This window comes from Hyperoodon ampullatus, assembly GCF_949752795.1.
Source record: "Hyperoodon ampullatus genome assembly, chromosome: 5".
Classification (NCBI taxonomy): Eukaryota; Metazoa; Chordata; class Mammalia; order Artiodactyla; family Ziphiidae; genus Hyperoodon; species Hyperoodon ampullatus.
The window spans coordinates 100,768,839-100,796,355 of NC_136918.1; the positions used below are offsets into that span (position 1 = coordinate 100,768,839).

The window sequence follows — 27,517 nt, forward strand, 5'->3', positions numbered from 1 at the left end:
TAGCCTAGGTAAACTACTCAAGACATCTACCTAATTTTATCCAAATCTTAAAATGTCTGATGACTAATTCCATTTCCTGGGTTCTTCCAGAGAGGCAGAAAAATGCCCAGGAGAGAAATCTCAAGTATTCTAGCCACTAGAATCCACCTACTACAAATTACCAGGTTGGCCTTCTGGTTTACCTATCAATCTCCTAGGTCTGATCAACTCAGGGTTTCAGGGCCACCAGGGTGAAGCATGGTTGACTTCACCAGAGGCTGCCTCCTGATCAGCTTGCAGATCTTTACTGGGATACCCAACGTCACTTCATATTCCTTCCATTTCACCACCAAACCTACTGCCTAAACATGGCTTCAACAAAGACCTTTCAGAGATTCAAAACATACCTGGTAAAGGCATTAAGAAAACTTATATGCTCTCCTTACATAAACTGAATACACTCTTTAATCAGTTCTTGAAGTGAAAAGCCTATAGCTCTCAAATCCTTTCCAAGAGGCACCTTCATCTACACTGCCTGGATTCCACAGGACCAAACCAGGGACATGCAACTGCATAGTTCAACTTATGTAGAGATGTTTCTTTTCTCTGTCTGTATTTTTACTCCTAATTTTAACTATTTATTTTTGACTTCATGAATGTGGAAGAAATGTAACTCCTCAAACAAAAATAGTAATACCATTCATTTGGAGCACCTAAGTATCTGTCTGCTAGTTTGACCACTAAAAATTGCTAAAAAGTTCCCTTCCCAGTAAATGCAGACTACTTTCCCATGCCTCTTTCAGCCTTATCAATACTTGGAGAGACTGACCAAAACACATTTTTTTTTTTTAAATCCAGTTTTCCTCCAATAGACAGGAAGCATCAGTAGCCACCTAGTCTTTCCAAGTTGGTGTCTAAAGGTCACTAAGAGAGACCGAGGCTCTATTTTTATTCTTGTTCCTCAGCCAAGACTCTATTTTTACCCTGATACCAAGAATACTCTCTCCAGGAATGCCTTGAAATAAGACTACATTGCTGGGACTTCGCTGGTGGTCCAGTGGTAAAGAATCTGCCTTACAATGAAGGGGACACGGGTTCGATCCCTAGTCAGGGAACTAAGATCCCACATGCCGTGGGGCAACTAAGCCCATGAGCCACAACTACTGAGCTCATACGCCTCAACTAGAGAGCCCATGTGCCACAAACTACAGAGCCCATGAGCTCTGGAGCATGAGCGCCACAACTAGAGAGAAGCCCGTGTGCCACAACAAAGAGCCTGCCTGCCGCAACTAAGACCTGCTGCAACCAAAAATTTTTAAAATTAAAAATAAATAAATAAATAATATATCTTAAAAAAAAAAAAAAGACTACATTGCTGAGGTTGGGATCGAAGATCCTAAGTATGATCATTACTCCTGGAGTCAGCTCTGGTTGAAAGATCTGACTGAGTCACTCCTGTCACCATGTAGGGCTTCTAGTCATCATTGTGTAAATCTCAGCTTTGACCAAATGCTCCTAGGGAATCATCATAACTAGACATCTTAAAAATATTCCAGATCCTTACTACTTCCTCTGCAAAGACACTACTAACTAGGAACCCGGAATGAATGTCCCAGAATAGCTATCCTGTTTTTCTCACACTTAAAATTCTGAGTAAATATGATAGAAAGGAGAAATTACTTACTCTATAAAGGTAAGCTTCCAAGGTGACCCAGATAACTCTGCACCCTCTAGGCAGGAAAGCCCTAGTTCCCCCAAAACAAGGTTTGAAATCAATACCAACAGTGTTCCATGACTTAAAGTAACATTGCAAACCTAAGTAGCAGACAAGCTGTCATGTGACTTATCTAGCAGAATAATAAAATGATTAGGTTATTATTTTTATTAAGCAGCTCTACCAATTATAGCCACGATACTAATAGCTAATACTTATTGAGCGCTCACCATGTGCTAGGCATTTTTTAAGCACCATCACATTTAATATCCCAGTGGCCTTACAAAGTACTACTATCTTTTATAGATGAGGAAACTAAGTAACTTTGTCAATGTCACCCAAAGTCGTTAAAGTATTCATTTAAGCTCAGGGCTATATTACTCTACTTCTTAAATTTTGCATTCTGATCAAAAAAAAAAAAGAAAGAAAAATATCAATCTTGGAAATTCCCTGGTGGTCCAGTGGTTAGGACTCAGTGCTTTCACTGCCGAGGGCCAGGGTTCAACCCCTGGTCAGGGAACTAAGATCTCACAAGCTGCGTGGTGCGGCCAAAAAAAAAAAAAATCCATCTTTCATTAGTTGGATTTCATGAGTGAATCTCAATTTTACAATCTTCAAGCAAATTACTTAAATTTTTATATTTTCCCCTGTATTATTTCTTCCAACTTCATGTTATCATTCACGGTAATCAAACTGGACGAGAAAAAGTCTTACAAATATGCATCAGCGAAGTACTTACATAGTCAATGGGCTTGAGGGATCTGACTCTAGATGTTGGGCAGCCACAGGAAGTAAGGTCAGCATACAGCCCTTCTTCTAACACACACTGATGATTAGAAATGTCCTCTTGGTAATACAGGAGCCAGCTGAAAAACCAAGCAGTGGAACATTCAGCCAAAGTGCATCAGTTGGCAGTTTGACTCGTCATCATGCAGTGGGAGCCAGGGTAGGAGTAGGACATAAAACTCCTGGTGCTGGTCAGCAGCAAATACCCAGAGTCAGTTTGGAAAAAAAAAAAAAAAAAGCTACTACTATCACCTATTGACTGCTTACCACGTGCCAGACTAGGTACTCTGCATGCATTATTTCACCGCGTACTCATTACTTTATGAGGTAGAAACCAGTGAGGTAGAAAAGTTAGGTGATTTGCCCAAGATTCCCCCAACTATTAAATAAATTTGAAATAAAACATCTGCTGTAAGCTAAAGACATTAACTTCATTCAGTGCTTTCCAGTATAAAAACCTGGGATCAAATTATAGTAATTATTAAGTACTTTAACAGATTAGAAATTCTTTTTGAGAAAAACCAAAATTTGTATCCTTAATGATGAGTTTGCTTTCAGTCTAGGTTGAGTTAGAAGCTAGACTCCTAAAATCACACAACAGTATTTAAAACCTGTCACCTGCATAGCTGATAGCAAGCAGAGATTTTTAAAAAGAAATGAACCCTTTAGAATCTTCCATAGCAAATTATCTTCAATATAGCACTCATCAAAAGCTCGGCTAAGACATGCCATTTTGGAGAGAAGGGGCACAAGGGAGAAGTTAATTGACTGTTACTACTTTAGCTCTGGTGTGTTTAAGCTCTAGCTCTGTATTTTAAGATCACCAGAACTGTGCTCTAGCTATACGAGGTTAACTTTAGATAACCACAGAAATGCTCTGTGACAAAATTTACTGCCATGTCTCCTACGTAATAAGCATTTTATAGCCAATATTTCCGAAAGGTTTTTCAATGTGTTGGGCATGCAGCTAAGCCCTTATGTGCATTATTTATTTAGTCCTTATAAGAATCCTTTGAGGTAAGTACTGTTATTAGCCCACATTTACACAGGAGGAAACTGAGGTTCAGAGAGATGGTCCAATTTGCTTAAGATTACATAGCGGTGAACTGGGCTCAAATCCTCATCTCTGAAGCACACCCGGTACTTAAACAATCACCATGGTTCCTGTATTCTTTTATTAAAACTATAGTTTAATAAATTACACATAAATCTAAATAAAATATGTAAATAAAATGTACATTTTGTATGTAGTTGGCCCTCTGTATCTACAAGTTTCCTACCTGCAGATACAGAGGCCCAACTGTAGTCAGCCACTTTATATAAGGGACTTGAGCATCCACGGATTTTGGTATATGTGGGGACTCCTGGAAACAATCCCTCACAGATATCAAGGGACAACTGTGTATATAAATTATATATATATACACACACACACATTATACTGAAAAATATGTATAAATTATATATACATTTATTTACAAGTAAATAACATATACATTTCCTACATGAAGCAATACATATGACTAATTTGTCCTAGACTTCAGCATCTAGGACAAAAACATTTCCCTCCAAAAAACAAAAAAAACTTCAGTGCTTCCTTTTATCAGAAAATTTAAACTATATCTTGCAAAATACTTTCTTTTTTCTTAGAGAAGAAAACTCAGAGTCAAATACTAGGAACAAGACTACTTCAGGCCCTTGATATACATATTTCTCACTAAAGAGTTGCAGATAATCTATTTAACTAACCGTGTCCTACTTTATGTGTTTTCACATTGTAAAACTTTCATACCCTTCTTGGAAGTAAGTATAAAAACAGTAACAGATACAGAGAGGTTCAAAGTAGTAAGAGTTATAGGAAATCAGAAAGGGAAAAGACTGTTTGATTTAGGGTTAATCAAGAAGGTTAACAGAGGGAATGAGAATGGACTGAACCTTAAAAACATATATGCAGGTTAGTATTAAGCAGGGCTCACGACGTTACGTACCTGCAGGAGGTCAGGCACGTAATATAAATGAGTAGTGTACCAGATGAAAAATAATTGGCAATATATCCTATGGTACACTGGGGAGCACATATGCCTCTACTCAACACCAGCTAATTATCACCAAAGGTGAATGTTTCCCCAGTTTCCAAATCTTCTGATTTTTAAAGAGAAGGTGAAAAACAGATTCTTCTGAAAAATATTCTAAACTTAAGTATTGATACAAAAAACTTTTAAAACGTAGTGTGTAGGCCAACCAAATAACATCTGCTAGATTTACCTGAAACCTACCACCTTTGATACAGAGCGGGGGTTAGCAAACTACAGCATGTAGGCCAAATCCACCTCATGGCCAGTTTTCCAACAGCTCACAAGCTAAGACTGATTTTTGCATTTTTAAATGGTTTTAAAAAATTAAAAGAAGATTTTGTGATATGTGAATATTATATACAATTCAAATCTCAATATCCATGAACAGAGTTTCACTGGAACACAGCGATGCTCATTCGTTTATGTATTGCCTAAGGCTGCTTTGGTGCTACAGTGGCAGTGCTGAATAGCTGGGACAGAGCCTGTATGGCCCACAAAACTGAAAATATCTACTACCTGGCCCTTTGCAGAAAAAGTCTGCTGACCCCTGGTACAGAGGGTAAGGAGGAAAACACACAGCTGAGGAAATGCCCGAAGACAGGAGGAAAGGAGGATAGAATGGAGCATGGATATGGAAAATGAGACTCATTGACGGTAAATCCTGGAAAAGGAAGAGTTTGAACTTGATCTGACTGGTATTAGAGAATGACTGGGATTTAAAGAAGAGTAGTAAAATATTAAGCTGGATTTGGGGACAAATAGCTGGGCTATGATTGGTTTGTGGTAAACACTGGAAATAAGATGACGCTGGGGGACTTCCCTGGTGGCGCAGTGGTTAAGAATCTGCCTGCCAATTCATGGGACATGGGTTCGAGCCCTGGTCCAGGAAGATCCCACATGCTGTGGAGCAACTAAGCCCGTGCGCCACAACTACTGAGCCTGTGCTCTAAGCCCATGAGCACAATTACTGAAGTCCGTGTGCCACAACTACTGAAGCCTGCATGCCTAGAGCCTGTGCTCCACAACAAGAGAAGTCACTGCAATGAGAAGCCTGAGCACCACAACGAAGAGTAGTCCCCACTTGCCACAACTAGAGAAAGCCCGCACACAGCAACGGAAGACCCAACGTAGCCAAAAAATTAATTAATTACTTAATTGATTAAAAAACAAAAAGATGACACTGAAGTGTGGCTCATTAGGGGACTGAAATTCCTCAAGTGGAAGATAGGACCCCTGTCTCTACCAGTTCAAGAGAAACGGAGGAGAACGGATGAATCCAAGATATTTTGAAGGGAGAAGAGAGACTTTGATGAGTTATTAGGTAGATACTTGACATACAGAGATGCCACTGTAAAGATACATACACTTAAAAGTGGCTAAAATGATAAATTTCATGTTATACATATTGTACCACAATAAAAAATGATAGGGCTTCCCTGGTGGCACAGTGGTTGAGAGTCTGCCTGCCGATGCAGGGGACGCGGATTCGTGCCCCGGTCTGGGAAGATCCCACATGCCGTGGAACGGCTGGGCCCGTGAGCCATGGCCGTTGAGCCTGCGCGTCCGGAGCCTGTGCTCCGCAATAGGAGAGGCCACAACAGTGAGAGGCCCACGTACCACAAAAAATATAAATAAATAAATAATAAAAAAATAAAATAAAAAATGATACATAGAATATATGTCCTAGAGGGGTGGGATAGGGAGGGTGGGAGGGAGGGAGAAACAAGAGGGAAGAGATATGGGAACATATGTATATGTATAACTGATTCACTTTGTTATAAAGCGGAAACTAGCACACCATTGTAAAGCAATTCTACTCCAATAAAGATGTTAAAAAAAGGAATATATGTTAGAATGTAAATTGAGAATCACATACAGTCTCACATACATGCGAGAAAGGTCCAGTACATTGCCACAGCTGGAAGAATACAGAAAAAACAAAAACAAAAAACGGCCCAACAATCCTGGGTCTGACATTTGGTGTGTGACCTTGGGAAACTAACTCTAAATCAGGGATCCTCATCTGTGAAATGGGGACAATGAATACTTTAAACAAACAAAAAGGTTTTTTTAAATTTAGGAGTAATATGTCTTATCTGGACAAAAAATGCTAATTTTTATAGCATTCTATTGTACTACACAGTAAACACACAATATAAACATTCAAAACATTTAGGAAATAATCTAAGATAACAATGAGAAAAAAAAAACCCACCAAAATGCTCCCAAAGTTGGCTAATCAGCATTCAATTTCACAGTAGCTTGTAATACAAGCTGGGCAAAGATCATATAGGCAAATTAGCAGTTGACTAATGATTAAATATGTTTATTTCACTGTATACGCAAAAAATAAAGTTAAATCTCTGTAAATTTAAAAGAAATTTAGTTATGTAAACAATAGCAGAAATCATTCCATAAGCATACTTACCAACCCCGAAGAACTTTAAAAGAACATGGTGTGAATGATGAAGTCAAATCCGAAATTTCTTTGGTAAAATCTATACATTCACCTTGGAACCCTGGTTTACTGAATGCTTTGAGCTATAAGAGCAACAACACAACAATTAAACAGAAAACAGTTGCTTGACATCATCACAAAGCAAATGAAAACCTTTCATTTCATGCACTTATAAAAATTCAGCAAAATACTAGACTCGTGTTTTATTTATTAACAAGGAATCCATGTTAAGGATGACATTCTCCTTAAACTCAATTTTTTCCCCTTACGTATTTGCCAGAAGTTTCAAGATTTATTTATCATTTCCATCCACCTCTTGCATCAGATGTTGGACACAGAGGCCAGGAAAATAATTCTACCTGTAAGAGTAAATCAAAATCCCTCCTCTACTAAAACGTGGTCTTTGTCCATTGTATCAAGCAATTATTATCCCCTGTGGTGAGACTACATGTGTAAAATAAGAAGCAATTTAGTGCTAAACACGAAGGCGGTTTGGAGTGGTATGAGGTGTGGTGGCTATGCCTTTTCTTTCCCCAAGCCTTCTTGATCCACAGTTAATAAAAGGGAGATGGAGAAAGCACAAGCGCATGCCCATAAGAGAGCATGAGGGTATCTGTGAGACCATAGGAGCAGATGGCAGAGAAGACAATAATGATGGGATTAGTGGAAGATTTATGGTGAAGAAAGATGTCTGTGCCATATATTTCAGCTTACAGGTTTCAGTTTACTGAAGAGTACCTTAAATGCACAGCTTACAGCTTTATATAACTACATTTCTGCTTTAGTCCTTTTTGTCAAGGAACATTCATGAAGTCTCAACTATAATTCCCTTTAGACCAGAGATATAATAATCTGCAACACTAGTGGCCTTGGATCTCTAATAAGTAAGAAAAAAATGAATGAGGCCTATAAATATTTCATAATACAGTGGAGCCTTGAAATAACATGGCCCACAGATCCACCCGGCACCAAGAGGCCTGCGTCGTAGCTAAGAGTGCATCATGATAACCATGTACAGCACCGCCCTCTCTCCTACCACGGCTGTCATGGAGAACAAGGCTTCTTTGAGCAGCTGATGTTCACCTTCATTTTCCCAAGGGTCCTCTTAGAGACGGGTGGTCTCTGAGTTCTGAGGAATTGTTTCTTAGCTATTTCATTCTGCTCTGACCTTGCTAGGTCTGATATCAAAGCGAAGCCAAAACCAGAAAGCTGAGAGAACCCATTCCCCCTGACCAACCGGGGCTTGCACAATACGATTTCCTAATGTGAAAGGAGGCTGTATCTGGAGCATTAAAACACCAAGGGACTCCCTGCCTTAAGGAAGCGTGATCCATCAAGTTCCTACACCATGGTCCTTTGGTGGATACAGGGGATAGAAAGAAAAAGCAAGCCCAAAACAATACAAACCTCTGGAATGATTGATTCCCTGTATAAGAACAATTCTACATGTCCAGGCAAACTGCCCTGGATTCCTTGATAAGAGCATATATTTTACTTAGTGGTTTTTCAGACTATGTTTTTTAACTTAAAGGTTTATAAAACATGAGGCTAAAAAGTAAATCACATTTAACTCCCAAAAATGTGGAGTAATTTCTCCTACAGGCAAATATTATCTTTATTCACAGTAAGAATCAGAAAAGGCACATGAGAACAGAGATCACGGTTGTCTGATTCACTACGTGTATACCCAGTTTGTTGAATTAATTATATTCATATTGCTGAGCTTAAGATTTACACTTCAATATTTCACCATGAAGTCGTGAAATGTCAAATCCTGGACAACTGACGATGCAAGCTAATCATATTGCAGTTGATGTATGTAACAGCCACCTCTACTTTTTAATCTCAGTTGTCACACCCAGAAGCATTAAAATTCACACACATACACACACTCACTCTGCCATAAAGTACTGTTTTGATGATTTAAAATACTCTTTACCCAAATTTAAAAAAAAGGACTTAATACTGACCTGAGTTTATTTTTACCCCCCAAATGAGATATGGTATGGATACACAGTTCACTCAAGATTTGTCCAACCCCAGAAAAGTAACCCCTCATTCTGAGTACCTTACAAATGCCTCATAATAGAATAATTCTCATAATAATGTTCTGAGGATGGACCACCTGAAACCAACTCTGCACTTTCTAATTATAATAATTAATCTGTGGTTTCTACCCTTGGTGAAATTAAGTGGCAGTACCCTGGTGAAAATAAGTCCTGTGAAAAGCTAGCTGGATGACTCACTATTTTGGTTTCCTTTCCAGGTTAATGGAGAATAAATGTACAAAACAACTCGGATAGGTGGCTTAGAACACATGAATAGTCAGTTGAACAAGAAATGAGTTTATTTCGAACTATGCCTATTCCTCCATGCCATGTGAGCATGGCTTAATCCCTACCAGCGCCAAATGGAACTGTATGGAAGAAGAAAAAAAAAAAGTGTATCACTGGTTTCCAAGGTGCCTTTTCACATATCTATCTTTTATCTTCTTTAGAACTACCCTTTGAAGCAGATATTATCACCCCTTTATGATGAAAATTTTGTAGAAATCCTTTGTTTACTATGTACTTTTCATTTATGATATACAGAAATAGATGTCATAGTTCTTCAATATGACAAACTAAAACCTCAAGAACTTATTAATTACTGAACAACAGTTGTGCTTTCTCAATTTATTCCACAATATCAGAATAATTTTTGAATGTAATTTTATTTATTCCAATGCTAAAATAATTTCTCTGAGAAACATTCTATCCTGTCTAAACAAGACTTTCTGCAGCCCTTTGGACTGCCCTCAAATAAATGTACTGATTGTTAAACAAACAACAGTTTTGTTTCCACTCTTCCATTACATCACATTGTCTCATAATGCAGTGCCATGTAGTTTTCACATCCATTACATATTCTATAATAATTTTACTTCCCTGTTTACTCACAGAAGGCTTTCTTTACTTAGATAAGTACTACTTCCTGAGTATTTCTGGTGTCTGGATTCTACAAAAATGATCTGGTCGTAGTACCAAAAAAATGTTTTCCTCTACTATTGTTTTCTTATCCTCCATACATGATAACAGTAACCACCACTGTTAAAGATCCTGTGATCGCTCTGAAATTCAATTTGGCCAAATTATCCAATAGAAGAAAATATTCAGTTGCTCTTTCTCAGCTAGAATCATGTATAAAATGGAACAGAGGCTCAGTACTTAAAGAAATCCAAACGTCTAATTATATTTGCAAATGGACTTTTAAAAGGTTCCAGGAAAGAAAGGTCCTTGGTTGGGTCAAAGTGGGGAGCTGGTTAGAATTTCTAGAGAATGGATGCCTGACTATAGCCTCTCTGGAAACGAAACTCACTTTTATAAGATTTAATCTAGTGAGATTTCTGATGTTCAGGACTTGCTAAAAGAGAGAGATGAGGACATTATGAACATAATCCACATTCTGTTTGTTTTTTGTTTTGTTTGGGAAAAAATAAAAACAAAAATAAAATGCCAGCTGCTAACTATGAAGAACTCTATAATGGTCTTGTCATTCTAACAAATATTGTGAGTTGGCAATCAGACTTGGTGATCAATCTTCAACCACAGGAAAAAATAATCTTCTCAATAAAAGGTGGTGTTCTGTGTCCCAAAAAAGACATATATCATCATAATATGCTTACACATCAGCAATAATATTTTTATTAGCATAACTCTCATGCTATATATTAATTTCTACACACATATATCTTCTGGCTTTTCCCTTAAGTTGCTTGAGGTTTCCTTTCAAATCACCAGCACACAAGAATTCCCTCTCTGACTTGAACTTGAGATGTAACTTCCTCCTTATACTTTAGATAGGGAAACTAACTACCCCATATGAACACAGCTTCTGCATTGTCAACCTGACTATCACAACTACTTGCGAAGGAGAAAATACCTTCTAGTTACTGAATGGAACCAGACTCTCAGCCAAGATCTGTTTGTTTTTATTTGGGTAAATGAAAACAAGCAAAACTTTCTGAATATTTGGTCCAATGGAAATAATAAGGGCTTCGATACTGGGTAAACTAAGGAGGCTTTGTCTGCATGTTACCAAATATCCAGCTGTCATACACTAGTCAGAGACCTTTATTTCACAAGGCAATTGCTGAGCTATATTGAGAAAAATAAGCAGGGCCAATTTCACTGGGTGTTTGCTGCTGCTTACTTTCTCTTCAAGTTGGACTGTAAATACTATTAAGAAAATCCTCTGAGCAATCTGCCCCAAACAAGGAAGTTCATAAGAAAGAACAGGGATGTAGGAGGGGGAGAAACAGAGCTTAAAAGAATGTGATTTTTTAATCTGCACTTAAAACTCAGAGAATGTGCAGTTTGGAATTATCCTGGTTTACCTCTTTATCTACTCATGTTGTGTTGATTCATGTGAAAAAGCGCTTTGAAAGTCCACAGTTGGAGTTTTCTAAGATTCAAAGTAAAGATCTGGCAGGAAGTGTCTCCAGAACAGCAACTGAGTTATATTCAGAGAGGAAATGTTCCCAATAGGCCTGAGCTAATCGGAAAATAATAAAACCTGGAAGCATTGTGAACAGAGTCACAGTTAAACTAAGCTGATTTGAAATATATAAACACTGACATGAACACGAAAAACATACACACTCAGAGAAAAAGATTCAGCATTATGTAAAACTAGCAAATGTCAAATATTTAAAATTAATCATTGTATTTGGTTTTCTGAAGAAATTTTTCTGAATTTGTTATTTAAAATGAGACAGAGGAAGCACTGTAACTCATCCCCTTTCTTTTATGGTTGTACTGCTCATATCATGATGTCTTTCTTTGACATAAAATCTTGGAATTAGATACTAAAAAAATGCCTCTTTTTGCTACTTCTAGCTGTGTGAAATGACGCTTATTTAAATTCTAAATCTTTGCTTTCTCATTAATAAATGGGAATAAATCCTGACCTCACAGAATTATTAGAAGCACTAATTAAGCACAATTTCTAGCCCTCAATGGATAATAAACAAACATTAGGCTCCAGAGTATTACCCAATCCTTCAAACCATGAACACACTAGAAATAAAGGAGCGGGGTTGCAGTTTTATCAGTGCTTTTAAGAAATATGTGATTTAGGTATTAGAAATACATTTACATAATAAGCATGCCATTTCTCCATGGTAAGTTTGCTCCTCCAGTCAGCATAACGTACTGTGCTGAATATGAATGTGACACTGAAGAATGGATGGGCAACAGGAAAGAAGGAGTGGCAGAGGTTCAAAACGAACCCAAAGCGGTCAGTGCTGAAGCTCTAGTAGGAGAAAAAGAAAGGAACCGTGACAAATCCAGGCCAATATGACCAGTAACCAAGATGGGCACTCTTGTGCTCACAGGTTCCTAGGACAATAGAAACTGCCCTGCCATACAGACCCATAAAAGTTATCTGAGGGAAAGGGACAGACTTGAGAGAATGGGCATACATTTTTAGTAAACAATTTAACAATTATAAGTTAAGAATATTTTTAAACATACCAAATGTGGAGGCTCATTTATCCCAAGTGGTTCCTGAAACATATATTAAAACATTTTAAAAATTATAATCATATAATCACAGTTGTCTTTGAAAGTGCTGAAAATCTCCTTTGAAAAATGAAAAAATATATGGTCTGACCAATTTACTAGATTCCTTGAACTGGTTAGGACCCTCAAATAACCTACTAAATTAGCTTATAATAATTTTAATGTTTATTACTAATTCATTTTGAGTAATATTATAGCTAGAAGAAAAATGTGCCCCAATAGTCCATTAGAAAGATAGAGTCTGAACTTGTCAACATTCTCTTTCCCATCACTACCTCCTGGGCACCCTATTGTTCTGCAGTGTTTGTTATTAACCACACTGGCCACACTCTTTCATAACTTCATAATTTTGCACATGAGGAGATGATTCCCTCTTGGTGAACTGCCTTTTCTGCCCCGTTTCCCTTCCTGGCAAAAGTGCTTTTATCCTCTAAGACATCACTCAATGCATTCTTGAGGAGAGGCATGGTCCCCAGCTCCCCAGGCTCTCCATTCTCCCTTCCCCTGGTCCCTCAGCACTGCCTACACACTTCATTTCCTCACTAGTCATACCATAAGCAATTGTGCATATGCCTGTCTTCTCTAAGAGACTGAGACAGGTCAGTCTTATTCATCTTTCATCTCCAGTGATCAGTCCTGTTTGACACAGCAAAGGCACTAAATAAATGCTACTGAATGAATGAACTGATCAAATTACAGAGTCCCTAATCGTTGGGGTGCTAATGCCATCTACTAGCTCTCTATGGAATCTGCAGAAATCCATATGCTGTTTCATTTTCTCTATAGATACATACAAAATAATCCAACAGCTCCACTTTATAAAAGCCTGTTCCATGTGTTCAATTGTATGCCATTACATGCCACTGGCATTGGTTATGTTCACATTTAACTCACCAGGTGGATAGGTCGTATTGACATGATTGTATTATTTGATCCTCCCCAGTCAAAAAAGCATTTGTATTTCCCTTTCTCTAAAATGTATTGTTCTCCACAGAAGAACTTCTGCTGGTAGGCAACCCATCTAGCAGGATGAAAAGTAAAAAGAACTGAGGTGACACAGAATCGAGCAACCAATAATTTTAAACACCAAAGAAGCTCTAGGTTCTCAGAATAGGAAACAACTTACACGCCACTTTTAACGTGAATGGATCTTGTTTCACTGCCAAAACCCATTTCTTCTAAGTCAGAAACTTCCTGATTTGTAATGTCAATAAACTTCCCACTTTCTAGATCAGATTCAAACAGCGTGATAGAAGATTCTATGAAATTCTAAAAGGAGGAAGAGGAAAGTTTAGAAGAACAATGGTATTTTGTTTTATGGATTGCTGTATTTTAGCAATTTTCACATACTTGTGGGATAATTTTCACACAAATAAATCCAGGAAGAATTTTAAATGGCACTGAAAACAATTTTAATAGTCACTGCTCCTATATACTTTAAAGAAAAAAAATAAGTCTGAATTTACTTTAATCAGGAAAACACATTTTTATGAAATTGGAAATTAGTCAACAGTTAGTAAATTGCCAGGACTTACAGACTATCATATATAACACTAATTGTAAAGGAAACTAAAGTCTCATTTGTGCCTAAAAAGCAAAAGCCATATGAACCAAAAAGTAAACACACAGTGTACTGTGGGCATTGTGGGAGAGGATTTTATGAGCTTAAATGTAACAGAAAAAATAAAATCCGTTTGACAAAAAAATTGTTCTTTAAAAATTAAAATCAGAGGACATCTCCGTATAGTCAGGCATATTTAAAACAAAAATAACAGAAACATTCTAAGACCCAACTTGACAATCAGCAAAAGGCACACATAATTCACAAAAAAGATTAATGTTAAAAACAAACAAATGTATAATTTCACTAATAAAAATAAAGAAATTCAAATTAAAACAGATACAATTTCACTTTTTAAGTTAAGAAAGATCTTTTTAAAAACCCAGTTTTACCAGGGAACGTTCCTGGTGGAAATATAAATTTTACAGCTACTTTAGAAAATAATTTAGATATATATTTAAATGACTGAAATTGTTTACATTCTTTGAGTCTGAAATTCCTTTTTTCTTAAGTTTCCTAAAACTAAATGATAGCCAATTTATATGCAAAGATGAATTATTTATCATAGTGAAAAGCTGTAAAAAGTATAAATGTCCAAAAGATTTACAAACATAAACCTTTATGCATCCACTGCTTGATGGAATAAATACAATTAAGCAGAGTTTTTAACAAGCTAACAGTTAAAAATTATATCATACACTTACTACCCGCCAGGAGCTTTACATGCCTTATTTCCAATGTGATTATATTACTATCACTCCCATTTTACAGCTAGCAAAATTGAGTAATTTGCCTGATATAACACAGCTACTGAGTGGCAGAGATTGAATTTGAGTCCAAATCTGTCTATTTGTCTACTCTAAACTCTTTTTTTTTTTTTTTTTTTTTTTTGCGGTACGCGGGCCTCTCACTGTTGTGGCCTCTCCCATTGCGGAGCACAGGCTCTGGACGCGCAGGCTCAGCGGCCATGGCTCACGGGCCCAGCCACTCCGCGGCATGTGGGATCTTCCCAGATAGGGGCACGAACCCACGTCCCCTGCATCGGCAGGCGGACTCTCAACCACTGCGCCACCAGGGAAGCCCTACTCTAAACTCTTAATCACTGTCAGATATAAATGTAAGGATGAAACAGCAGGACAAAAACTAAAACTTATAAACTTGGTAAGATTACAAGTTCTCAAAAAAACCCCAACTTTCAACAAAAAAAAGACTAGAAGAAAAAAAAGAAAACACCAAGAGTGGTTATCTTTGGGTCCAGAAGTTGAACAATTTTACCCTATATTTTTTTCAAAACTTTATAATAGGTATATTTTTAAATGGAAAATACAGAATGCATTAAAAAAAACAAAAAAACAAAACAAGAGGGACTTCCCTGGTGGTCCAGTGGCTAAAACTTTGCATTCCCAATGCAGGGGGCCACGGTTCAATCCCTTGTCAGGGAACTAGATCCTGCGTGCCCCAACTAAAAGATTCCCATGTGCCGCAGCTAAAGATCTCGCGTGCTGTAACTAAAGACCTGGCACAGCCAAGCAAATAAATAAGTAAATTAAAAAAAAAAAAAACCAAAACAAAGACTCTTCCTTTCTGCCTACTATATTTCATTGTGTGTAACTCAAGTCTTAGACCTATGGAAAAAAGTTATCAGCTTCTATACATCTCAAACACTATCAAATTTCTCATTATGATGATGATTATTATAAATATTATCTAAGATTTCTAGTATAACCATTCATTTTACATGAACAAGCAAAACAGTGTCTAATAAAAACAAAGCACCTATGAGGAGAGAAAGAAAATACATTAAAAAAAAATTCTCTTGCACTTACAACCTGTCAAGTTTGAAGGATTTAAAAACTGCTAACACAGCTGGGTCAAATTTCATTTGAAACTTTAAAAGATAAAGGCTTTTTACCAGAAATTTTTATTATAAAATAATTTCTAACCCATATTTGTGTTCTCAATTCCTCCTTGAGAATAAACATGTGGAACCTGAGAACACCTGTCACCTTCATTACTTTCTCATGGTTCTTAGAAAAACGGGAGCAGGGTGGATTTACTCTTCATGACTCCCACCACCCCTCATTTTATTAATGGAACACTTTTCAAAACACTTGCACTCGTTATCTCTTTTGAGCTCCCTTAAACCCTTATTTTACATATATATATGTGTATATATACACATATATATACATATACGTGCACATATACACATAGATGTCTATATCTATCTTGTTACAGATATAGATCTGCCATTTTCCAGATACAAATCTAGAGTACATATATTAAATCAAGGCTTCAACATCCTAGAAGAGATTTGCCTTAAGGTCTCCAGGACAAGCCTCCCCAATGACATTTTACAGCCTGGGCGCCACATCAACAAACCTGGTTATATTGACAACATAAACTTCCATCATCCAAAGAACATGAACATGCCTTCGTTTCTTGGAACCTGAAAGTGTGTAAATAGCTCCAGGCGGCTGTGAGAATACAATGAGGTAATGCCAACTGAAGGCGCCCATCTGGGTCCTGGTCAGGAACTGGTATCAACAGCCGCCGACCAAGTCAGGCCCCATGACAATGGGCAGGTCTTCAGCAGCTCTCACACATGGACCCCTCCTCCCCTACTCTGGTGATTCTGGAACGCTCTATCTCTGCTTTTATCTCCTCTGCCCCTATAACTGTTCTCTACTCCCTGTTAGGGTTGTAGGAATTGAGTGGGAATAAGTTGACATAAACCATGGGTCACTGCGTCACGTTGGAGTGAAACGGGACAAAGACAAAGATAATCACAGATATGTGCACATGTGCTGTGATTGTGCCTTTTCATTGAGAAATCACTTGTGCTACAGTGTCATGGACTTTACTTGAGCACTGATTTGCACAAACCCTACTGTGTGGGTCGTGGGAGGGTGGCGGCAGTGAGGAGGGTGAGCTGGGAAGCAGGCTGAAGGCACAGGCCATTTGGCAATGATGCAGCCGGGAGCTGAGCAGAGGAGGAGGGACCCACTGTCACAGGACCCAGTGCCGAGTACAAGTGCTGGCAGCACTGGGTTCACAAATAAATTTACTCATGTGGCTTGAGTTTGTGTCCTTCCTACCCTGGCTACCACTCCCAGAGACGTGGCCAAGGGCCACAGCAGACTCCTAAGTGACATCGTTCTCTTTTTTAATCTCCTGCTTTTGTTTATTCATGCCTGGTAGCTTCTGCCTTCCATCTTTTTCTAAGTATGTTTCTGAGCCAGGCTTCTGGCTTTAACCCTCTCTGCATTTTTCACTCAAACCTACCAAATATACAATGTCTGATCCAGTTGACTAGTTGCCATCAATATGGTATCCCTGCTGTTCAGAGCTCTTAACTCCAAGCCAAATCCAGTCATCTGGGGCTAAATCTCAAGGGTCAGATGTACAAAGTATGGGATGAAATATGCAAGAAAACACAGAAACAAAAACCAAAACTTCTAACTGCCTTGCTCATGAGGTGACTGCAACAGGACACAAGTCCTGTGAGGTTACTAGGTTATTATCATTCTGACTATAAGCACAATTACATAATACTTAAATTTATCAAATAACTTTGAAAGTCACACAGATTTAAGTGGAGCTCTGTTGCTCCAGAAGGATGAATAATAATGGAACGACCTCAAATCTGTACTCCGTTTTGTATTTTTAAAGCACTTAAATCCAATGAAAACTCTGGGTAGTCTAATATGGTCTCAGGTACAGTACTCCCCACAATTAGAGCAAGCTAACGAACTGTTGCTTCAGGACCAAAAATAAGTCTTAAGGATCAGTAATTTGATTATTCTTAAATTTCATAAAATCCCTCAGCTCATTGGGCCCTGGAACTCTTACGCTACAACCCCAGGGGTGGGCAGTGTAATACGAGACACCAGCTGAGATCTGGTGTATCCATTAATTAAGGAGACATAACAGTGTCTGCTGCATACCACCTGGTTTCAGAGATCTGAAAAGAGGCCCCAAGTCTGAAAATCATAACAAAAGCAAATCCAGAAGTTAGGCTAGTATGAAACTGAGGAAAAACAAGCATCCCAAGAAAGTTTTATAGAGGAAGCCAAGGAATAAAAATTCCTTCTTTAATCCCTGGAGTCTAAATACTGCTATATTCCTTCTGGTCCTTTTCACTTTAGAAAATAATCAACTCCAAGTCAATATATCTGCCTAACTCATTTGGAATTAGAAACACATTTCTGGTTGTCCTCTCCAAAGCAATCCATGACACAGATCACATTATCCCTGAGGAACATATCCAGGATCTGACCTTCGCAGATTCAGAGTGTTCCACACACTACAGCCAGGACGTTAGAAGACTGCATTGTGTTATGCAACTTTTCTATCTGTCCTCTATTTTCTATTATTTCAGCTTAGATCTTTTTTTTTCTTTTTTCTTTTTCTTTTTTTTTTTTTTTTTTTTGCGGCACGTGGGCCTCTCACTGTTGTGGCCTCCCCCGTTGTGGAGCACAGGCTCCAGACGCGCAGGCTCAGCGGCCATGGCTCACGGGCCCAGCCGCTCCGCGGCATGTGCGATCCTCCCAGACCGGGGCACGAACCCGTGTCCCCTGCATCGGCAGGCGGACTCTCAACCACTCTGCCACCAGGGAAGCCCTCAGCTTAGATTGTAAATGCAGTGCTTCACTCTTCCCGGGTTAGAGACCTCTGAGAGTCTACATGGGGAAAAGATGTCTCACATCATCTCTGCCTGCTAATCACACAGGTTGACATAGGTGACAACCCCAAGAGCTTTAAATCCTATTTCTAACAATACTGTGTCATATACTTAAAATTTCCAAAGAGGGTAGATCTTATGTTGTGTCTTATAGCACAAAAAATTAATAATAATTATAAAGAGGGCATGAGGAAACTCTGAGAGGAGATGGATATGTCTATGGCCTTGATGGTGGTGATGGTTTCATGGGTGTATACTTATTCCCAAACTCCTCAGTTGTCTACAAAAAATATGTACAGCTTTTTACATGTCAATCATAACTCAATAAAGTGGTTTTTAAAAAAGAACTCCTCCCCAGTTATATGTTATACCTGGAGAGTATAAAATATTTCATCTGAAAACATTTTCATGAACATACATTTAAATTATAAATAATCTGAAAAGTATGTAAATAATTATTTATTATACATGTGTATTAGTCTGCGGAGTAACTATATATTTATAGCTATAAACGAAATGCTAATAATCCTTTGGCTGAATGAGATTCCAGCTTTCCACTCTTGAAGTGCTTAAATTTTTTACTCTAATCATTCTGTAACAAAGGAAAATGGGTAATATGACATGGGCTCTAGAGTAAGACAGACTTGCCCCTCAAATCACAGCTCTACACTCAGGCACAGTACCGAACATCTTAGATCCTCAGTTTCTGTATCTATAATATGGGAATCGTGAGTCTCTATCTCTTCATTTTTGTGAAGATTAAGTGCAAGTATGCATGTAAAGCCATTAATAAGTACCTGAAAATGTTAGGATTATTATAATGAGGATTATGCTAACATCTTTACAAGGTAAACTAGTCCTAATTTTTTTTTTTTTTTGGCTGTGTTGGGCCCTCGTTGCTGCGCGTGGGCTTTCTCTAGTTGCCGCGAGCGGGGGCTACTCTTCGTCGTGGTGCATGGACTTCTCACTGCAGTGGCTTCTCTTGCTGCAGAGCATGGGCTCTAGGGGCGTGGGCTTCAATAGTTGTGGCGCATGGGCTTAGTTGCTCTGCGGTCTGTGGGATCTTCCCCGACCAGGGCTTGAACCCGTGTCCCCTGCATTGGCAGGCGGATTCTTAACCACTGCCCCACCAGGGAAGCCCCATAGTCCTAATTTTTAAAGAATCTAATTTAAAAAGATTTTCTTTGAGGGAAAGTCTTACTTATTTGTACAAAAACGGTGTCATCATTTTTGTAAATACCCAAAACTTTTGTTTGCAGAGGTAATTGACATGCCAATCTCTGCTAATTTTTCCAATGTATTTTATCATAGACTGTCTATATCAAATATCTCCTAAATTTTTAGCTACACAGTTACACAGTATTTTTTATTTTTACCTTTTCTACTATTGGGAGAGTTCAACTAGTGAAATCTTGGGGTTTTGGTTTTTGTTTTGCTTGTTTTAGTCACAGTCATCTTTGGAAGATACCATCATATTCACTACTGAACATTTCTAGGAGCAACACTTCCACCCAACTCTTTTTTTTAAATCAGGAGGGAAAATTTTAAAAATTACTCAATACTAGGTGGAAGATGCTTTGAATCACAACCCTTAGCTTCCTCGACACATGTGGTCACAATGACCTAAAAGAAAAAAAAGGCTGTATCGTGTTTTGTCTGGCTTGCCTTTTAGTGCTCAAGTAAGGAGTAGCTATGTAGAGAAAACCTGTGGCCCTTGTACATTAGAATTTGAACTAAATACCTCAAAAGCTATCTATCCATTGCTCATGCAAACTCAGTGCCCAATCTTCAGTGGACTGTGCTACATTTCTTTTCGGTAGAACCGGTTTCCAACTCACTTTCTTACTAACAAGGATCACTCATGGGAAAAAAAAAAAAGCTCTCCTGTTCCCTGTGCTTCTTTCTCTCCCATTCAGGCTCCTCATGCCCGACCAGGTGAGGGTTTGCAACAGTGGTGTTGGTGGCCCCCGGCAGACAGAAACTTAAGGAACAGAGCACATAACCCCTGTGCTCATGCAAAGCCCACGTGGACCCAATAATCACCCTTCACTTCATTATCAATTCCTTCTAAAGGAGGCTTTGGAGGCCATGACAGATAGTTTAGAGTTTATATGGGTAAAGATTATTTTGGAAATACACTGCAGTGGTATAATTCCTCAATTAGGAGAAAACATGCCTCTCTGAACACACACCAAAAAAGTCTCCAGGGCTGGTCAGAAAAATGAGCAACATTTGATAAGCCCTGATATCCTGCAGAACTCTCTAACATAAGCTTCTGCCTGGAGTCCTGGAGCATTCTAGACCTCCTGCCTCCAGGCTTACTTACCTTCTGCACCTCATGCCAAGAAGGTCAAGAAAAAAAGTGTGAGCTCCTCAACATGGCATATAAGGCCCTTCGTTATCTGGCTCTGGATTCATCTTCCCAAAGTTCTGCCTAATATCCTGATTTTGCTGCATTTCCAAAACACACCAGGTTCACTGACATGAGGGTTTCTCAACCTCAGCACTATTAGCATTTTAGGCCGATGATTCGTGGTTGTGGGGGGCTGTTCAGTGAATTGCAGGGGTTTAGCAGCCTCCCTGGCCTCCACCAGCTAGATGTCAGTAGCATGCCATACCACCCCCGCCCCAAAGTCATAACAGTCCAAGATGTCTCCAGACACTGCCAAATACCCCCTAGGTAAAATCACCCCCAGCTGAGAACCACTGGCTTACATCCTTGCCTTTTTATATGTTAACCTCTTGCTAAAACACCTGTCTTTCCTCTTCACCTTGTCCCCAAATTTCTTCACTTGGCTAACTCTCAAACTTGAAATTTCAACTCAGCTGCCCTCTTTTCCTCTCTACTTCCAAGGGGAAGTACGTGACCTTTCTCTGGGTATCCTGAGTACTTTGTGCTTAATCCAGTTACAGTCAAACAATATCAAACATTTATATAGGTGCTATCTACCCTATCACTGCCTGCTCTGCGAAGGCAGGGACTGAGTCTCTGGCCACCATATCTCCAGCACCTGACACAATACATCTAACAAAGCAGGTGGTCAAAAATGATTATGGAATCAATGGATGAAAGCTAAACATAAATATTCTATATTAATCATGGCAGTTAAGAAAGGCATGCAAGTCACATAAGCCGTTCAGTTTAATGCTCTCAGGTATTAGAAACATTTTATAATCTTATGTTCTACCAGAGGTCATATCCAGTTTTCATGGAAAGCTAAAAAAAAAAAAAAATAGAAAATTAAGAACAAGGAGGTTAACTCACAGCTTGTAAGTACCGGAAAGACAAGATGGAACCACTTAATGCCCCACAGGCACTACTGTCTTCAAAATCTCCTTCTTCAAGCAAGAATTGCTGGCCTTTAAAATGTTCTTTTTCATAGGCAACCCACCTAGAAATACAGAGGATATCCAACTGAGTCATTAACAAAACTGCAGTCAAGAGAGCAAGAGAGAAAATCATAATAAAGCACCTAGTTGCACATCACCATATTTTAAAAAGCAACACATTTATTTTGCTACCATTTACAAAGACAAACAAATGGTGTATGGATCAATAGTTTTTATAGTTTGGAGGCTTCTCCCAACAAAAGGTTAACTGTTGTAGAACTGCAACAGAGGAACTCTCATTCAATGTTTGTGGCATGACCCGATACCACATCTCAAGGTGGTCGGAGAATAGTTTGCCGAGTAAAAAATAATGGAAAGCACAAATAGCCAATGAGAAACGGTGCAAGCCCACACTGAGATTTAAAGATAATCAGTCTTATTTTTCTGATTAAGCCCTGCTGGAACCACAGAATGATCACCATATTAAATATTTATTTAGGGTTTAAGGCAAAGGAACCTGTCACCAGCTTCAGATCTGAAACACATTACAGGTGGGTTTAGCAAGCAAGAACTGGGAAATGCGACTGGGCTGGTATTAGCCCTCGTGGCCTAAATATATACAAAGACTTCTGTAAATATGTATGGGTAGGAAATGTTGCTCCCACTAGTTTATCAGTGGTGATAATGGAAACTGGAAGCACTGTGGCAGTCTTTCCAGGGACACAGGTTTCTTGACTTCTAAAATTATCAGTACAGAACACTGATAAACACCGTTAGTCATGAGTCCTCCAGGAAACTTACCTTTATTTGGAGCAATCCACAGTAGCTAACGTAATGTGGGCATAGAAGGTTCAAAACACATGTTGACCTGCTTAAATCTGCCTTCAGCCGGCACTGTGTAACTAGAGTGGGACCCCCTTCAATGGGGCAGATTTTCAAGGGTGACTATTTTGGGCTCCTGGGTTGGGGACCTCTGAATTCTGGAGCTTGACAAAATGAAGCCAGGTAGGGCTGACTACGATTATTTTGGGAAGATACAAAAAATATTCCAAAGAACCGTTTTCATAGGGTACAAAAATAACAGTAGCCATTCAGTAATCATGAACCTGTCTCCAATTTCCTTAGTGTATATGGCAGGGTAAGGGTCCACATGAGGTGGAAAAAACATTTTATACATCTTCATTAATTTGTAATATATAAAGAAACTAACATTATTTTATTCTTAAACTATTATGTGAAAATAAATTTCACACGAGAACTTTCAAATTCTAAGTTTATATAAATGTGGCTATTTGAAACATGCTTTTAATACACCTGAATGGGAAAAATAATATAAGATATAGAAGATCTAATATTAAAGGACAGATCAGCAATTATTACATAATGACAGTTCAAAAATCTTCTGCCCAGCTTTTCTCAATAGATTAAGTTTTGATTAGTATTCAATTTATATATCTATCTGGGATATTTAAAAATAGATGTTATCTGAGAAAAATTAAGACACATCAACCTCACTTTCCCTAGACTCCTTGAGACAAGACAGAGGTGAGGAAGAGTTCCTATTACTTACAGATAAAGTTCAAAAGTTAAAAGTGAAAATAATGAAATAGAGAAGCAGTAAAACGAAACAAAAATTAGTAGAAATTGTGAAAAAATAACGAAGTCAGCTGTTCACCTTTAAATTAGGACATCACATTTTTCTCCTGCAGGTGTCACATAAAAAATGAAAGTGTGTATACTGTTTTACCAGCCATAATATTTTGAGATTTTTATAAAATAACTGCAAATACACTTAGAAAATAACAATGCAAATCACTATATAGTTAATGATAAAACCATTCAGATCCTAAAGGAAAGAAAAGGCAAAAAATATTTTATAGCAGGATTAACAAGAAGTATGTGTGTCCACAGATCAGAGAACGTTGTAACTAAATACAACACAATAAAAATTTGTTTACCTAAAAGAGATGTGTTTTTTAAGCCTCTAGTAAATTTTTTAAATTCAAAGATAAGGAATTAGATGATTACTAATATGTCAGACTGAGACAGGCTGGAACCTGGGACCCTTTGCTGCAGTGCTGCAATGCTTGCACCTGAACAAACCTCTCCTGGAGCAACAAAAAAGAAACTATATGGGACTAAAAATAACTGAGTACATGTACAGTTGGGGCAAATTCTGAACAAAAGATACAATGAGACCAAAAAACACAACTGCCACTTTTGAAGTGCCTGGAGCAAAGGCAGGGGGCTGGGGAGCAAAGGCAGGGCACTGCCCATGCCTGCTGCACACAACACCACCTAAGGGGTGGGCAAACTACCTAAGCCACCCCTCGGGCTCAATCCCTGGACACACCCTTACCCTCACCCCATATAAGGAAAAAGCTCACCACCCGCTCAGGGAGTGAGCAAGAAAGGGAATCTGTTGTTTGTTCTCTCTCCCCCACTGCTACAGCAGGGGCCCCAATGAAGCCTTGCCTGAATTTCTTGTCAGCCTCCTATTGATTAAAGAGGCCAAGAACCCTGGTCAGTAACAAGACCAATTATGGACATGACCTACATATCTAAGGCATTGCATACTTTCTTATATTTCCATTTTGGCTGGTGTGGCCATTGCTTGATTTATTGTCAGAAATTGCAAAGGTTAAGTCTCTAAATGTAGACCCTTGACTGATCTTAAACAAGTTATTTAACTTCTATGAATAAAATATTTGAGTAGCATCTTTTGCTACAATAGCATTAACAAGTTATATGATGTTATTACTGCAAATAATAAGAGATATGGATGTTTAAATTAAAATAAACCATCATTCCAAACAATCCAACCTATCAACAGAGAGACTAACACAATGTGTCTGAAGGAATTCTAGCACTGAGTTGACAATGGCAAATACGCTATGAGGAAGGCTTCTTCTCTATGGTTTTACCTGCCAGGATACAAATACAAAGGCACATCACAGGTGCAGTCATAGATTGTCTGGGGTTCTTGCCCCAGTAACTGCCGACTGAGACTGGGATAGTAGCATGATGGTTACACTTGGATTTGTACTTAGAAGTTCTTAGGGAGCTTTCTTAAAACAATGCAGGGCCAGGGGATAACCAGTGTCAAGAATCCTTGACTTTGTAAACACACAATCCAGGCTACTTCTTCAATGAGGGGGGACTCACTGCCAAGATCCTCAGCACAGAAAGTCAACTAAGGTAGAATAGGGGGTAAAAATTGGGGCTCTCATTCATGTGCACAATCTGTCAAAAAATAATTTTATCTTGCAATTCTTATCTTCTATATTGTGTTTAGAAATACTAAGTGTTCTAAGTTTTAGAAACTGTTTTCTTCATTTAATCCATCTCAAAATCTCTAATACTAACAAGAGTTCACAGGAAGCTGTCAGTAACTAATATTTTTTATTTCCCACATTTCAGAAGGGGTGTATATTTTTAGACTAAGGTAGGTTGTTTTTGCTCTGCTTAGCACATTTTTTGTGCCGATCTTCAAAAATCGACAACTGAATCACATATTGAAAATATAACACTCACACTCCACCGATGACACGAATTGATCCAATTCCATGAAAGTCTACATCATTTTTTAAAAAATTAGGGACAGAATCCACATGTTCACTAAACTCTTTGGCCTGTCCATGGAAGTGAGGTTTTTCATAAATAATAACCTGAAAAATATGAAAGAAAATTACTTAGCATGCTCATATTTTAGAATAGATACATACTGATTTACTTAAGTGACACTAAAAGCCACAACCTGAATTAAGGGCCACTGTCCATCTTCTTCATTAATACATACTCAAAATATAGCACACTGTCTGACATTCACAAGGAATATGTGAGTCTTTATCATCATAAAGCTAAAACATCTTGATTATATGTTTCTCTCGTATCACTATACTCAAGTATGATTACATTGTTCTAGTTACCCAAATCCTAGGACCATCTCGTGGAGTAAACTGTCTTATAACTGGTTCTTGAATTATCTTTCTACGTTTTTCTCTCTGTTCAAAATTTGATACAGACCTGCCTTACATTTATTTAACTTCCTCTATAAGAAATAAAAACTCTCTAGGGGTTCCAGGGCATAATGACAAATTATCTACTGGTTTGAGAAAACATGCTGTTTCTTGGAGCACTGCTTGTATGGTCACTACTAATCACTGAGAAGAATTAGATATGCAAATTCCTGAATTTAAATACAAAACTTCCTAAAAGTTTGAAATGATTGAAAGAATTTTGGTATTTTTATTGGATATTTGGTTCAAACGGGGGAGGAGGGAATGTAGTAGGAAACAGATTTCTAGTATTTCATTTACTTCAAACTTGGATTGGTACAAGTACTTCTCCTCTACCATCCTGATGCTCTTAACTTCCCAAACACAAGCTGCCCTTAGTACAGGAAAGTGATAACAGCGCTCATCTATTCACACTCTTATCATTTGGTCCTATTTATGGCTAATGGCATAAGTTGTGTACAGTTGGCAAATAAGACCCATGCTTAGACACACTGAACCAAGTTATAGCTTCTTTATTAAAAAAAACAAAACAAAACTGAGAACATTACACAGACTGAAAAAAATATGTAGTACTGCTCCTGCTGTCTTCTACGTATTAACTTTTCAGAGTGTTTATTGGAAGTGATGAAGTATTATTTGGGTTTAATACATGCTACATATGCTGAACACATTCAAACTAAGTAAGAAGCAATAATTTTTTGATGAGTAAGTCATAAGCCAACACCTAACAACTTGAAAATTGTGACTATCTAGGATAGCCATTCCTTTCACACACCTCTACAACCTGTCAGACTCCCAGCCTGTCGCACCTGAAATTCTCATTCAGCAGACAAGGAGACTGAGACATCACTCAGGGAGTGTCACAACTGTGTCACAACTAATTCTGCATCTATTAGGTCACTGGTTCAAAACCTTGGTTGCGTGTTAGAATCACCTAAGAAGGTTTGAAAAATTTTAACCACACCCCAGACCAAAAACGTATCTCTTCCAGTGGAACCCAGGCATAAGTACTTTTTTAAAACTCACATATGTATGATTCCAACATACAGCCAAGGTGTATTAGAGACAGTCAGATACTAAGTTTTAAAAAACTCCATCTATGTGATTGAGAGAACGGTAGTCAATTCCACAAATTAGAAAGCCCAGAAATGAGAAAGCTGGAGGCGTTGTTCCTTGTTTTGGAGGAGAGGAGGATGAATCCCTGTCTCGCTGCCTGTCTCTGGAAACGCTGTAACTTAAGTAAACAGAGGTTTTCTTCCTATCTCTCTTTACCATAATCTTATAATTCCATTTCTTTTCCTTGCCCAAAAGGTACTTAATCCTGGCATTACTACTACCCCAGGTTTCATT

At 38.2% G+C, this 27,517-nt stretch overlaps 1 protein-coding gene across 1 annotated transcript in view; it reads right to left on the reverse strand.

Annotated features, from left to right (window-relative positions):
- Positions 1-27,517, reverse strand: part of CRYBG3 (crystallin beta-gamma domain containing 3) — a 114,402-nt gene that overhangs the window by 30,219 nt on the left and 56,666 nt on the right. The window contains exons 11-17 of the mRNA XM_079704941.1: positions 25,683-25,816; positions 22,084-22,210; positions 13,700-13,842; positions 13,468-13,594; positions 12,526-12,558; positions 6,983-7,095; positions 2,433-2,559 (exon numbers count right to left, since the gene is read on the reverse strand). Coding sequence (XP_079561067.1) covers positions 2,433-2,559; positions 6,983-7,095; positions 12,526-12,558; positions 13,468-13,594; positions 13,700-13,842; positions 22,084-22,210; positions 25,683-25,816 — 804 coding nt within the window. The remainder of the gene's footprint in view (positions 1-2,432; positions 2,560-6,982; positions 7,096-12,525; positions 12,559-13,467; positions 13,595-13,699; positions 13,843-22,083; positions 22,211-25,682; positions 25,817-27,517) is intronic.